General features: G+C 43.7%; 1 protein-coding gene across 1 annotated transcript in view; it reads right to left on the reverse strand.

Moving 5' to 3' along the window:
• AOAH (acyloxyacyl hydrolase) overlaps positions 1–14,929 on the reverse strand; it is a gene marked incomplete at both ends in the record, with an annotated part of 64,907 nt that extends 49,978 nt beyond the window's left edge. Inside the window, 4 exons of the mRNA XM_079538199.1 lie at positions 413–473; positions 3,943–4,038; positions 14,397–14,551; positions 14,760–14,929. Coding sequence (XP_079394325.1) covers positions 413–473; positions 3,943–4,038; positions 14,397–14,551; positions 14,760–14,929 — 482 coding nt within the window. The remainder of the gene's footprint in view (positions 1–412; positions 474–3,942; positions 4,039–14,396; positions 14,552–14,759) is intronic.
• Between the last annotated feature and the right edge of the window lie 281 nt (positions 14,930–15,210).

Here is a 15,210-nt window from a genome sequence, read left to right on the forward strand (position 1 = left end):
CAGCAGCGTGTATCAAGGTCAGGGCTGGGAGCATGTAGGGGCTGACAATTAGAAAGCTTGATTAAAGGTAAAAGGGAAAGCCAGAGACAAGTATTAACACAGTGGGACTGTGTCAGGGCTGCCTCGTGCACGTGAGTTATTCAAATTTCTCTCTCCACCAGAAGAGCTGAATTTCACAAGGTAATTACATCAGGTGGGCCTGATCTGAGGGGCAAATGTCGCATGGAAGTGGTCACGGTGGCAGGCTGCATTTATTCACTCAGAGAGAGCTGTGCCAAATGCCAAGCTGGCATCCTGGCTTTAGAAACCATGTGATTTTCTGAATGAGAACCCTGAACTTCAGTCTGATAATACATCCATACTTCTGAAGCATGAACTAAAGCAAAGCTTGAGAAAACACAGCGGTACTTACAGTTCAGCTATGTGTGGTCCATACACTTCAGCAAGGACGTAACAGAAACCTTGCAGTTTTTCTAGAAAACATACATTTTTTAAGTGACTCAGATCAGTGAAACTCGTTTTATGACTGTCAGAACACAGCAGGAGCAACTTCAGGTGAATGCTGATTTATCTGAGATAAATGCATGTACGTCTGAGATTTCAGCATAGCATCAGAGAAGGGAAACCTGAATTTCTAACCTAGGCTGGGACGTGAAGCTCTCCTCTAGCTTTAGGCAAGTAGTTGGGAAAGACTGAGAGCATGGATAACTGGCATTTGCTAAGTGTTCTGAATATTGTCTCATGTGAAAGCTGAAAGAAATCATGCACGCCACAGCATGTTCTGAGCTGCTCAAATGGAGGTAGGCTTGTGAAAGGAAAGAAAAGAAATAGATGGAGTCTAGCAAGTGATGAAGGACTTCATGCTTCTGCTTGGCCTGCCTCAGTGGCTCTGAGATTTTGTGCAAGGGAAGAACTGCACTCGCCCTGCAGAGAAGGTGCAGTGCTGGGCCTTGGAAGATGCCAAGAGGCAGAATTGCACCCACACAAACTGGCAGCTGCCAAATTCCCTGGGAGAATTCCTAGGACTTTGCTTTCTCTCACACCTCCATGGCTGGGCTGCACTCACCCCAGAGAAAAAGGGAATGGCCAAAAGGAAGCGTGATACTCCACCAACCTCCCACTCTGTGTCGCAGGCAGCTCCTGTAGCTGCAGTAGATGATTTTCTCATACCATATATTTTACTTCAATCAAGCTATTAGCTTCATCTCTTAGCCACCTCTGCCATAATTCCTCTCTATCCGCTTTTCAGGAGAAACGTGTGAGTTAAAAATTGGTCTTCTGGAATTAGATTGGATTCTTGTTCGCCTAAAGGGAAAGCATTGCAGACACCACTAGTGCTGCCTTCGGTCTGGTGTCTGAATCTTGGAGCAAGCCTTGAAGGAAGCTCCTGGCTCCCTGTTGCAGACAACAGAGGGTGGTTGCTTCCCCAGCTCATCCCCAGCAGGGACTTCTGTGTGCTGGTTTGCTGGTGTGTGGGAGAAGTTGGGCTTCCAACTGCCTGATGCAGGGATAAAAGTGGGTGGTGAGAGTGGCAAATACATAAAATATTGGGCAAGTAGAGTCATCTTAGAAGATGCCAATGCCAAAACAGACAGAAGCCATAAGCAGTGTTTGTAGGACACCCCCCATGTTTTGGCACCCACAAACATCTTGCCCGCTGAACACACACAAGACAGTGCAGAGAGAAAGCTCTGGTGGGAAGAAGCTGTGCAAGTGACAAAGGAGGGGAAAAGAGAGAGAGAGAGATTATGATGATAATTATGGTGAGGGTTCAGGGCCAAGATAAGAACTTAATTCTAGCTAAACACTTTAAGTTTAGAGAAAAGCTTTGAAGTGCATGACCACAAGTGAGAATGTTTCCTTTTGCCCTGTTTCAGGCAAGAGGTCCCCTAATTGCCCTCTTCTTACACGATTTTTTCTCTATTCGTAGTCCTAGAAACACAAATGCTGGCTGAAACCCAGGAGACAAATATTTGCAGGAAAGATGGCATTAATCACGTTGCCATTTCCACTTGAGCTAAGGTGTTTGCACAGCAGTGGCTTACAGAAGCAGAGCCAGACTCGGAGGCAGTGCTGAGACAGACCATCTCAAAGCATGTTTAAGGAACTGGGCACATCTTGTCTATCAGATAGACAGGCAGAATCAAGACAGATATGCATTCCTGCTAACAGCATTTTGTACCTCACAAATACTTCCCACTTCCCCAGACGTGGCATTTCTGTCCACTCCAGAGCTGCCTTCATTCATAATGCTGCTGTGCTTTATTTTCTTTCAGATCACAGCCGTGGCAAACATTTCCATACAAGAACATGACTGTGTTTTCTGCACAATCTATGGGACTAAATGGGACTGACCGATACTGAATTTCTCTCTTTTTCTTTAAATATTTTTGGTTTTAAACAGTGTGTGACTTCACTGAAGTCTGATACAACCCCTCTTATCGCAAGTAAAACAATAGGAGGCCCATTAAAAAAAAAGTGTTCATTCTCTTTTTTGTCCTTAGGAAAAACCTCATTGTCATCAATTTGTCACAGTCAGTCTTGCAAGCAGTTGTAGGCATGTGTCAAATAATGAAACGGTTCCTTCAGCAGAAATGGCACTGCCTGATTTAATAGGCTGCTCCTCATGAGGATCCAAAGACCTCCTTTTGTTCCAGGGAGTAAGAGGAAGCTGCAGAGTGCTGCTGGGATGTGGGGTTCACCTCCTGGGGGAGGATAAATTGGGTTACACTGTAGCTCCTGCACAATCCCTAGGATTTTTCACTCCTTTCATGTTCAGGGTCAGTTTTTTTCTATTGGGTGTATCCACGCATCTCATAAAAGGTAACTGGATTATACAGATTTAACTAGAGGGATAATAGGATTTTATGTGTGTAAAGAATGGCAGCTGAAAAGAAATATCCTTGTACGACAGCTGAACAAGGTCCATGGAGTGAATCATGATCGTAGATCTAGCATGTCATATTTTAAAGAGGAAAATTGTATTTTAACAGCAGGATCCCTGCTTCTAATTGCAACTTCATGGTGATGTGCCAGTAATTTAAAACACCAAGGATACTACTTATGGAATAGAGATCAGATAAGCATCATTCTGTCAATGAATGAATTCCAGCAATTTCCTTTCTGCTCCATCCTATCTCAGAAAATAAAGTCTTGGAAAGAAAGGAATTAATATTCTGCATGCATCTTCCGTGATGCTGAGGTCTGTATAGTAATATGGTTCTCAGAGATACAATTCATGAAGGCCTATATAAAAGGCTGTATAATGAAGAATCATAAAGCCACCCTTCTGCATTCGTAAAGCTAAAACGATGTAATGAACGTGAGATCTAGCTACTTAAGCAGTTGTAGGAAGAGTCTGTGAAGCACAAAGCTATTTTGGTATTCAGACTGTTCTCTATTTAGAGACATGTGCTTGGACAGCTAGGCTCCTTTGGGCTGATAAAATACAAGGCAGAAAAGGGGGAGTCCACATATGCTCATATGGAATAGCTTTCACTTTTGAAATTTTTCTCATCACTTACTTTTCCATTCGCATCACTGTCAACCTCAGATAATTTTAATGATTTTACAATAATGGCTTCCTGTCCCCATTGAAAGCTCAGTTGATATAAAGACCCGTATTGACAAGGAAGAGGAGTGTCTGGACATGCAGCAAAGCTGCTGACAAAGAGACAAAGTGGAGACAAAGAGCAGGGAAAGGGGGCTCACAGGCTTCTGGGCTTCACACAACCCCATTCACTGTAACTCTGGGATGAAATCCCAGCTCCGCAGCGGCTACATCTTTCCTGCAGATAGCACCTGGCTATCTTTCAGCCACGTTAATTTTAGGTGCCGCATGAGATGTGGTGAGGGCTTTTTCAGTCTCAATGTGTGAATTTTTAATTAACAGAGAAGTACGGCAGCACCAATGAAACATATGGCACATTATTTGATACTTACCAGGTATGTAGTTGCACAGTCTCTCCACGGCTGCCTTTACTGTACTGTTGTGCCACTGTGCAAGCTGTTCAATCACAGAGACCACAAGCACACATCCTTCAAACAAACAAATAAACAGAGTGAATGAGGTTATCTCTAGTATGTAGGGAAGCACCTCGTGCAATAGGAGAACTTGGGGCATTGCTGGGCATTTCATACCTTGGGATGCTCCACAGTAGATGAGAGCTTGGGGGGAAATATTTGAAAATTTCTGTCTTTAGTCAAAACCTGTGAGTTATACAGAATGGATACCAACATCAGAGGAACTCTGTCCTCTTAGCAACCCTCATGTCTGTGCTGGATGTACCTCTTGTACCCTTCGGAGCTCACAGAGAGCTATCAAAGCTTAAAAAAATCCCACTTCTCAGCTACAAGAAATCTAAGTTCTCAGAATTTGCTCTGAGGCAGCCTAGAAATGAAGGTGAGCTGCAAGGTTTGGATGTGGATACAGATGCATCTTTTTGCAGAGCTCAGGAGCATTAATGTTTAGGTTTCTAGACCGGCACGACTCCTCAAAGTGAGCTTTTAAATTCCTTCCAAGTACCCCTGCCTATGTGCTATTAAATCAAACTGACATTCTTCTATAGAAAAAAACTTTGATGCTCCTATGAACCAAGTGACAAATAAAAGATGAAGCAATACCATTGGAACTTGCTGTAAGACCAATATCTTTGAATTGTCTAATACTTTTCCTACACCAACTACAGTAATCCAGTGGAAATTACAGTGAACTTGCCACCTCTTCTGCTGGGATAACAGCCCACTTCTCCATACTTATTAAATAGAACTCTCACCCAAAGTCCTCTGCAGAGTGATTGATAAGGCATGCTAAGAGCCATTACCTCTAGTCATTCTAGAAGAAAAGATGAGTATATGGAGACTGCTGGCACCAAGAGAAAACCCTGAAACAAATCATTCACTCTTCTCTCTCCACCTTCAAAACAGAAGCTAGTCCAAAGAACTAACAGTTGATTAAAACACAGTGGTTCTCAAAAAACTTCAACTGTATGACTAGAAAACAAGTCCTGCAATGGCTCCAGAGATAGAAAACAGACCTTGGCTTATTTGTGATGGTAACATGGGCATAGCCACAGTGTTCCAGCTCCACCACTTAGTGTTGAGATGGCGGTGCAGGTCCTTCAGACACACTGTAAGCACCTGTAAAAGGGCTGCCTTTTCTGGTGTTTACAAGGCCATGTTATTAACACTGGCAAACAGCCTACATATAAACAAAATTACCCTTCCCCTGCCTTCTTACTGTGTTTGTTTTATTCATGAGGCTGGAGGCTCAGAAAAAACTAAACGACCAGAATGGTGCCTTAACAACAAAACACACATACTCCTTCCATGTGCTCCTTCATTCTATTATCAAGGTCAAAATATCTGGCTGTCTAGAAGTCAGAAAGACAAAAAGGAGTCCAAGCAGAAAGACAAACATGGCAGTACTTGGTCTCCTGGTGGGGATGCAAAGAGGTTAATCTCTGCTTTGTCAGACATGGTCACAGCCAGGTCTTCTCTCCTCTGCTGGTGTGAGCACAGAGAAAGGAGCTGATGGATGCACAGCTGCATGGTGCTACAGACTGTGTTCACAATCCTTAAAATTATCCTGAGGATAAAAATACCCCCAGTGCTTCACTTTCCTCTGGAATACAAAAAACAGACTCTGCTGAAGATGTAAGAGAGTTTCTCTCTCATGTTTGTCAAAGCATGGCAGAAGGGAGGAAAAATAGCTATTTTTAATTCAGCTTTGCCAAACAGAAACAGAATTCTTAATCACAAAAACAATCATTCAGGTAACCCTACTGAGGGAGAGGTCTCTTGGTGATTAAATGGAAATTTTTCACGTTATTAAGCCAGTCAGACCCTTCTGTGCCTACTGAACCAGGCCCAAAGGGAGATTTGCTTTGCCTGAGAATTAACAGAGTCATCGCTGAGATGCTGAAGTACTTAACACAGTGCCTTGGGCTACTGGATGCTACATGAATATAAATAACAATAATAACAGCCTGGCAGCTCCGAAAAACCCATAGAGCTGAACCCCAGGGAGTTTGCTCTCATAAACCAGTCTTCACTGTCACACAGAGGGTGCTATTACCCTCTCTGTGTTGCAGACACCCACTGGCCCCACCGTGATCGTTTGAATGCTCTCCCAAATGCACTTGCTCCGGATGAAACACAGATCTTGTCAAGATGATTAGACAGAGAAAGACATGACTGATTTTCAGGGGGACAATTAGAGGCGTCCTCAGCCTCAGTGCTAGTTTGGGGATAAAAACATGTTACCTCCAGTTAGTAATTTATTTTCTAGGATAACTGATTCTTGTGTTTGGCTATAGGTACAGTCACATTGGAAGTTGATCCTTGCTCCTGCTAGAAATCTCTATTTTTCATCATGTAGATCAACTTCCTTTTGGATTCAGTGGCAGGGAAATAATTGATGGTTGGCTGCAGCACAAGAAGCCACTATTCTGCACCAACACCTCCCCCTCTCCCCCCCAAAAAAATCAACAAAGTATCCCTGAAAAATATGATAATTATTAGAAATACTAACAAGTTATCTTACCTCTAACAGGTCTAAATCATGTTGGCTAAAAATGGAAAATAGCTGAAAAGGACAGCTGTCTTCAGCTGGGGGAATCTCACTGCTATGACTATCTATGAGCACTTCTAAGTAAGATTATAAACTTTTTAATACTCTGAAATCAGTAGAAAAAAAAAAACTTCCAGATTTGGACAGCCTTTAGCAATGGCTGCTTGCTTTTAATTAAGCAGCTATTTACGTGTGATTTATTTCTCATCATGAGCAGGGCACATTGAAGGCAATCTAGATAAGCTTCCAAATTAAAGGTTAAAAAAAGCTCTGCATTTTTTTCGTGATTGCATGTGATTTGCTTTAGAAACAAGTCTCAAGAAATTGACTTTGCTGTTGCACTGTAATAATAGGTTTCAATACCTTGTCAGGCTGAGGAAGAAATTCATTGGTGGTGTGATGCCTACCAGCCATTAGAAACTAGACTCTGGAACTAATAAAATGCTTGTCTCTTTTAGTGATATTTTGTCCTATCTGCTATTAATTTCTGAAGAGATAAGAGAAAACCACAACCATTTTGCTCAGAAGCAGAGTCTGGAAGCCCATGTCAGGAAGCGCTTGTCCCCACATATTTGAGAGTAGCATGTAATAATAAAATGACATTTCCAATGGGCTTGGGAGAAAATCATACCCCAGTAATAAAGTCAGAGCTAGAGATTCATTTCCTAGCCCTGGAGCCCCTGGCAGTTTGAGCAGACTATTTAACTTAATCCACTTCTGCTGCATGTTTGAAAAGATCTGTACTTAGAATGATACCTGTGGATGTAAAGGAGTGTCTGGACATTGAGAGTTGCCTCTCCACATTGCGGATTTGTAGATGTTTTTGTCCTGTTACATGGGATTTCTGGCATCTGGAGCATCCTTCTTTGCCACTTTTTGTTCACGTTGATGGGTGCTGGGGCCCTTTCTCATGCCTCCAACCATATCACCATTCCACATCCACAAATTAGCTGTACCACAAGGAAGAAATAAGCCAAGGAAAGTGGCCTGGGGCACAGATAGCTCTCCACAAACCCTGCTTTTCAGACTGTGGTTGCCTGCCCCGTTCTTCACAGTTCAACACAGAACAAGACATTCTTGTTTGAAAATAAGAGTGTTTATATCGGGAGCAAGCAAAAAATCAGCATGTCTACTGTTTTCTCCCCTGAGGTGGGGGCCAGAACTGCACAAGGTACAGGCAGACCATGGGTATGCAATATTTCAATATAGGAAAGATTTGTTTTTCACGATATGTACCTTTTCTAATACTTCCCAGTATCTGCTTTGCCTTCTGCTTCTGAACGCTGTGGTGATGCCATCAAAGAAAAACCCACTGTAATGTCAAGATTTTTTTTCCAGCATGGAAATTGTGAGTTCAACAGGTGCAACTGCTTATGCAAAGGTAGGACTGTTGTTTTCCCTGCATCTCAATAATTTGTTGCTTTGAGAAAGGGATCTGAGTATACAAGCTTTTAAATTCAGTCTTTGTTTCTTATGCCATTTGAAGCTAGCATTTCTGTATTTCACAGAGATGTATTTCACAGAGCAGTGTGATGGAATATAATTATATTCAAGTATATTGGCATGTACAAGAACTTCTTTGCCCTAAATTTTGCCAAGTTCATGAAATATCCTGGAAATGTTCAATGGTACAGAACTACTGAACCTGTCACTGGGCATAAAATTACACGTAGAATACTGGCTAGCAATTTTTTAAAATATTAATGTCAATATAGCAGTATTTTAAGTTTAATATCAGTTAGCATTTTTTTGCTCATGCAGTTCATGCTGCAGCAGTGAGACGTTTCAGGCCCGAGGTTCAGAGCTCTGTTCATTTGTTACTACTTCCTTAAGACACCCTATGAGGTGTCTGTTATGGTTGTATACAGTTCTGCATGTGCTGGTACAAAAAATTCAATTTTCATCTGTGGAAGACTCCGGTATCCATACCTGCCAGCCAAATGTATCCCTGGTGTTTCTGTCATTACACTTTAAAGAACCCTCTTTAACAAGATCTATAACCCCAGGCACCTGCAATGGAAATGCTTTTTACACTAATTAGTAGGAAAAGTGTGTATGTATACACAATTAACATATTTTTTCATTTCCAAATCAAGAAAGGGTATTAAAAATTTACTGAAGCAAGGATAGTGGCAGAGGGACTCTATCCCTATCCCTATCCCTATCTATCTATCTCTGTGACTGTTTCCTTGTCCAACAAACCATAAGCTCTTTAAGCACAAGCATAGTCTCACCCTGATTGCACAGAATTGTCCATTTCAAGATTCTGGATGCACAGAACTTGTTATAAGTGTACAGTTCCAAAAAGCATTTAAAATGATTGCCTGAAATGTCAGCAGGTTGTTTTGAAGCTCTGTATAGGGCGAACGTGTGAACAGGAGTGGCATTCAGCAACCGATCAGACAATCAATACTAATAAATAAGGCTATCAAAGACAAATGAGATTGAGCTTAAAAGCAAGTATTGGTGATGTAAAACACACCATGCCTACATATGCATATGCACATCCACGAGTGTGATTTGCACACACACATGCCTGCAGGTAGGTAGGAACGTGAGGCAAACCTCACTGCAATCTGTGTTTGCATTTCACAGTCATAAATTTTCAGTAAGATGTGGGCTGACCTTGAAAATGAAATTTTTACCATCAGCTGTTGAAAAATACAAATCCCTGTAGGAAATATTTCTGTTTTCAGAGTGGCTTTCGTGTTTACTGCACTACTCATACCTGGGATTTTTCTATCTAAAGCCATAGGGAAAAAAACAAAGAAAAAGCTGTGGTGAAATTTGCCATTTATTGCTGATCATCAGACTGAGTTTTGCTGCTGTGTTAACTGAGCTCTGTCAGCAAAGTGAACAGAGCCCTAGTGTAGCTGATCTCAGACTTTCAGACTGCATCACGTTGTGGTGCTGTGTTGATGCACGGCCTTTTGACAGGGCTCACTGAGCTGTACATTACAGCTGTAAGCACAGGCAGAAACGGGCAGCTCCATACCACGTATTTGTTAGTGTGACAAGAACTAGAAATATGTTTCAAGAGCATGCTTCCTCATACATTAGGAATTACATTCTCATGGACGAATGACAGGGGTGACCTACAGAGCCTGCTCAGAATGACATTATATTGAGCACAGAGACCCTGCTTCCCTGGCTGCTGATTCACAGGATCCCAGTTTGCTGGCAGAGATGCACTGCTGCCTGGGTACCTTGAGCTCTGTCTGATCACTTTGTTCCAAAAGGGCAGCCAAAGATAATCAGCAAAAGGAAGAGAGCAGCCTGCTGCTGGGAGGAATTAAATAAACTGCTGTTTGCAAATAATGCTTGCAGTCACAGCACTGCAAGACAGACAAAAAGCCAGGAGAACTGGCTGGGAAGAGGCCGTCCAGCACATGCCTCTGTCCTAGCAGTGATCTGTGGTGTCCCTTCCCTAGTCTGAATAGTGTTTATTTCTGTTATTTCTTGCTGTTTCTGTTACAGACAGCATAAGTCTATCTGTGGATAGGATAGATGGCCCCTTTAATAATTTTGAGGGCAGATATCAAATCCTTTCTCAAGTTTTTCTTCTCTAGACTAACTTCAGTTTATTCAGTCATACTTTATAGCTTATGCTTATCTTTCTCTGAACCTCTTGTCACACAGAAATTCCTCAGAGAATTGTCAGCACTGGGAAAGGCAGCAGATTACTTCACATCTCATGAGCTAGCTCCAGTTTGCACATCTGGGTGTCTGCAGGGCGAGTGCTCTTCCTGACAGCATGCCGTTGTTGTGCTGCTACAAGCCCAGCTGATCCTCCCTGGGGACTTTCCCATCTGCTCTATGTGGCACTGACTACTTGTCCCAAAATGCCTTCAACATACCCATGTGGAAATGGTCTTTTCGAGAGGCAACTAGTCCACGTTTGTTTTGAGTCTAATCCTGCCCTACACTGTGCTTGCCCCATCCCCAGAGGTGCTCAAGGCCAGGTTGGATGGGGCAGCCCAATCCAGTGGGTGGCAACGTCCCCACAGCGGGCCATTGGAACTGGATGGGTCCCTTTAAGGTCCCTTCCAACCCAAACCATTCTATGATTCAATGATTCTATGATTCTCAGTGTTTTATGAGTTACCAATTTAACAGCACACTATCATCCAGGCTAATGAAAATAGGGAATGATACTACATTCCAAGTTCAAGACTAAAAAAGACCTGATTTTGTACATCCTTCTACTCAAAGAGTGAGTCGTGCAGTTATCTCTGAAGGCCATCTATCAGTTTTGTCATGCCCTATAGAAGCTCGATCAGTGCCACATAACTCTCAGCCACTAGATGAGTGTTGAGTTGGTGCCAGGAGCCTTGCTTAAGTCAAGCTATAGCATCTGCTGCTTCTTCCTATCTACATGACGTTATCTCATCATCAAAGACAAGTAGGTTGGTCTGACACTGTTCCTCCTTGAGAAATCTCTCTTATTTACTTTTGAAAAGAATCTGAACAAAAATGGATTAACTATCACACGATTTTTCCAGGTATTGATGTTTAACTAACTGACCTATATTTACTCAGTTTTCCTTTTTTTCACCATTTTGAAGAAATGAACACAGCAGCTCCTTCCTGTCTTTCCATGTCTCACTTTTTTTTCTAGGACAGCTTTTGCCTCTCCTGAGGTTGCTTCAGACACTTATGGATGAAGTTGCCTTTGCTGGAGTACTGGTCAATTTGCAGAGACCCCTTAAGGGCTCTTTCATAGTTTGGATGGAGAATAAAGCCTTTAACAGTCTTTCAGAAATACCTCAATGAAGACCTTACATACAATGAAATATTAACATTGGTGTTTCTAGTTACTGGGGTTAATGTACTGTCTTGGAATATGTACTCGCCCTGTGAAATGGACAGTATTTTCCTCATTTAACGTGGGGAAAGTCAAAGGTATGGCTGTTCAAAGTGCTCATTCATACTTAATTCTTGAGACAGAAATACACAGCGTCTTGTCATCTAGATGCCCCCCTGATATTCTCAGGCTACTCCCAGCAAAATGGTTTCTTGTTCTGAAGAAATCCCCTAAGCCATACTTGCTTGTTAGTAACAAACCCAGAAGCCACAGCCAAATCTATGATCCAACTCCCAGAGCTGTGCAGTGACCATTACCCACTGTCAATGCACAAAGAGAAACAGCAGCTCCATGGGTATTTGCATACAGGAAAACTTACCAAAGCCCTTTCATTTACCATAGGGATGAAGCAGAAGAATGTATTGCACACAAAGCCTGCAAGAAACCTGGGAGAGAGCCTGGCTGATTTCACTGTATGCAGAAGGGAAGCATTTCCCCCACCTGGGGAGACAGGAGGCAGCTTTCATGGTTGAAGAAAAGAGACTGCCAGGTGCTGGGAAGTCTTTTCCAAAAGCAGGGCCAAAGAAAGCTCATGTGGAAGCTCCACTATCTAGCATCTATTTAAAAGCATGTAGGAAATGGTAAGGAACTGTTTAGGTACTGAAAGTGATCCCGTGACCAAGATGTTTATCGCTAGATTCTTTCCTCCTCTTTTCCTTAATTCTAAGAGGAGAAGCATTAAGTCCCTTTCTAGGTGGGAACACTTTCCAATTGAATTCCAATTCCAATTTGAACATTCCAATTTGAATGAAGCAGCCACATTTTTCAAGAAATTGCAGCAGAAATGACCTAGGTGTGTTTCCAGTATGACCAGAACCTACTGGGGCAGATAGACGTTGCCTATAAGGGAGTACTGCAGGCAAGGGGAGCATGAAAAGGACACCACCAAGCTATAATGCGCTCAGCGGGCACTCCAAAATTGCACTTTGCTCCCCCATCATATCATTTCCATGTTATTTCTTCCAGAAGGATGCTATTTTTAGTGGAAAGATATGACAGAAAATATTTCCTGTGTTTTGTTACTGAAAGACCATCTATTTCCTAACCAGCATCAGCTGTTATATAGCGATCTCCAGCATGCAGGTCACATATGCATAGCAGTGCTCAGAAATGACTGTTTCATATGCAGACACCAAACCTGAGGCAAATGCCTTCAAAACATTAGTCCCCTGACCAAACTTTAACCTGCTTGAGAGAGTTCATGTCTTCAAGAAAACCTCCTGTATGCTTCACAGCAGGCAAGTCTAATGTTATAAATGCTGCTTAGATCTACATGGCCAAAAAGTCAGGGGAAGTTCCCATGGCTCTCGTCTGATGTCTTCCCAGACAGAAAGGCAAGGCTAGAATGCTCTGTGGTTGGGCTGCTGAAAGGAAATTGCACTCATTCTCCTTGTGATGAGCGCATCTCACCTTCGTTTCCGTGCAGAGGAGGGCTGCACTGAATCAGCCGCCAGAATCAATGCTACCCCTCAATATTCAGCTGTAAAAAAGCTATGCGAAAGCATGCTCCCTACCTTCCCTGTTTCATTCAAAGCACAGCATTATGAAGTACCACTTCCCTCTCATTGCCTGCCCCAGCAGTTATCTTGATGGCCATTTCTGCTTTTTGCCATTGCTTTCATTTTCCATCTGGTGACCAAGGGCTGACTTGAGCAGCCCCTGCAGTGTGACTTGGCTCACTTCCTCACCACTGAAATCTGCATTGTGAATGACGTGGTTGTGTGTCAAAGTCCTGTTTCAATCAAGCTTAGAGTTGTTACATCTAACTGTCCTAATTGACACAGAGAAAATACTTTTGATTGAAATATTGGTTGAAATACTGATTGAAGTATTGGTTGAAATATTGCCATCTAAGGCAACACAATTTCTGTTTACAGCACTAACATGGCTCAAAAGCTAAAAGAAGATGAAGTAGAATATTGAATCATAAAGTTAAATGGTGGCTATGCTCTGTACATTTGTGCACATAATAAATGCAAGGCAGTACATCCCTCTGGGAACTGAGAATCACACCTACAGCATTTCTGATGCACAGATACCCACACTTGTGCTGGCATTGGTATGACCAGCTTTGCTTTGGGAATACATTTGGCAAAAGCAGTGAGAATGCATGATGTCCTAACTGCTTGTAACACTACCTACAGTAGAGAGAGTTGCCAAAACTATAGTGGCTGGACCAGGCTCTGAGCAGCCTGATCTAGCTGTAGATGTCCCTGTTCATTGCAGGGGACTAGGACTAAATGACTTTTAAAGATCCCTTCCAACTCAGACAGTTCTATGATTCTATGAAAATGCACCCCACAGTTCCACCTGGGAGTACGTGGAAAGTCCAGCTGCACACCCTCACCAGAAGAGGAGAAACACCCTGTCAGCTTTGGTGGCTACCAGAAAGGCCGTGGCTGGAGATGGGATCACCTCAGTGCCCCTTTGCAGGCACCCACCCCATGTGGCCCCATTGTCCAGGACAGGGACCAGCCTTACTGCCAGGTCCCTGGAAAACTTCATTAGCAGCAGGTGAGCACCTTTGGCAGTTACCACTCAGGCCTTGCTCCATAGCCAAGAGGGCCAGCTATCCTTAATAGTATTTCCTAGGACTGGGAATAACCACGCAGACTCTACATGAGCTGGGGGACAGCACATCCTCCTACCAGCAGTACTGAGAACTGCTTCCCAGCTCCCTGCGAACACCAAAGCCAGATCATTCAACGTTCCTCTCTCAGCAGAGCAAAAAACATGAACTTTGAGAAGCAGTCACTCAAAAACAAAATCATAAAGTAGTTCCAGGCCCCATGCTGGCCTTGCAACATCCCAAACAATTATTTCACCAACAACACCAACCGAGTGTTTTGCAGTACAGCCACAGGAGCAGATAACGGAGTGATTTACGATGTGCGCAGCAGTTCTCTGCTCACCGGTGCAGTAACAAAAGAACAGCCAGCAGGACAGACAGCCTGTACATACCGACACAGGTCTGTCCCTGGGACAGCCCGGAGGGGAGCGCAGCGGGCGGTGGGAGCTCTGCAGCGGGCAGCGGGGAGCAGGAGATAGCCCTCAGCAGGAATGGCAGCCAGAGGATGCAGAACCAGTTCGGAAATACCTGCCTAGAGGCCCTCATCCTAAGGAAAGCAACAGAAAAACAACAATCAGAAAAGCAGAGCGCAAGCAGGCCTGCATTGCTCTAACGCACGGAGAGCATCCTGCATCCTCATTGCTCCTCTGTGGGTAAGAGCTGGTGCAGGGCTGCTCCAAGGAGCATCCGTGCTCACCCCATGACCCTGGTTAGACGCTGACCGCAGCCCCCAGCTCCCCCCGTGCCCCACTGACCCCGTTGCAGCTGTTCCCAACCTACTGGCCTGGTGGGACCAGGAGGGTGCTGTGAGCAGCTCTGCACGGCGCGCCTGCAGCGAGTGACTAACGACCTTAAACCACAGTAGCTGCCGGAGCCACTCAGCATTAATAACGCAAGACACTCCCCTGAGCAACTCGTGTTGCATAAAGAAAAAGCCGACAAAACCCTTCCCCCCAGCCTTCCTCCGTTCAGATAAATGAAAAAGAAAAGAAGAAGATCTCCTTCTGTTTCTTTAGAGCAGGGTTTCCATTTGGGCGGATGGGATAAAAATAAAATAGAGAAAAAAAAGAAGAAAGAGGCTGCAGGCGGTGGAGACTGAGCCAGGGGATGGGCGGGCAGCTGCCAGTGGGATGGGAACAGCGGAAGCCGAGTGAGTGGCACATCTGGAATGGGCGCAGCTGCCTCAGTGTGCATCCCTGACCTCGC

The sequence above is a fragment of the Tetrao urogallus genome (genome assembly GCF_951394365.1).
Source record: "Tetrao urogallus genome assembly, chromosome: 7".
Lineage (NCBI taxonomy): Eukaryota > Metazoa > Chordata > Aves > Galliformes > Phasianidae > Tetrao > Tetrao urogallus.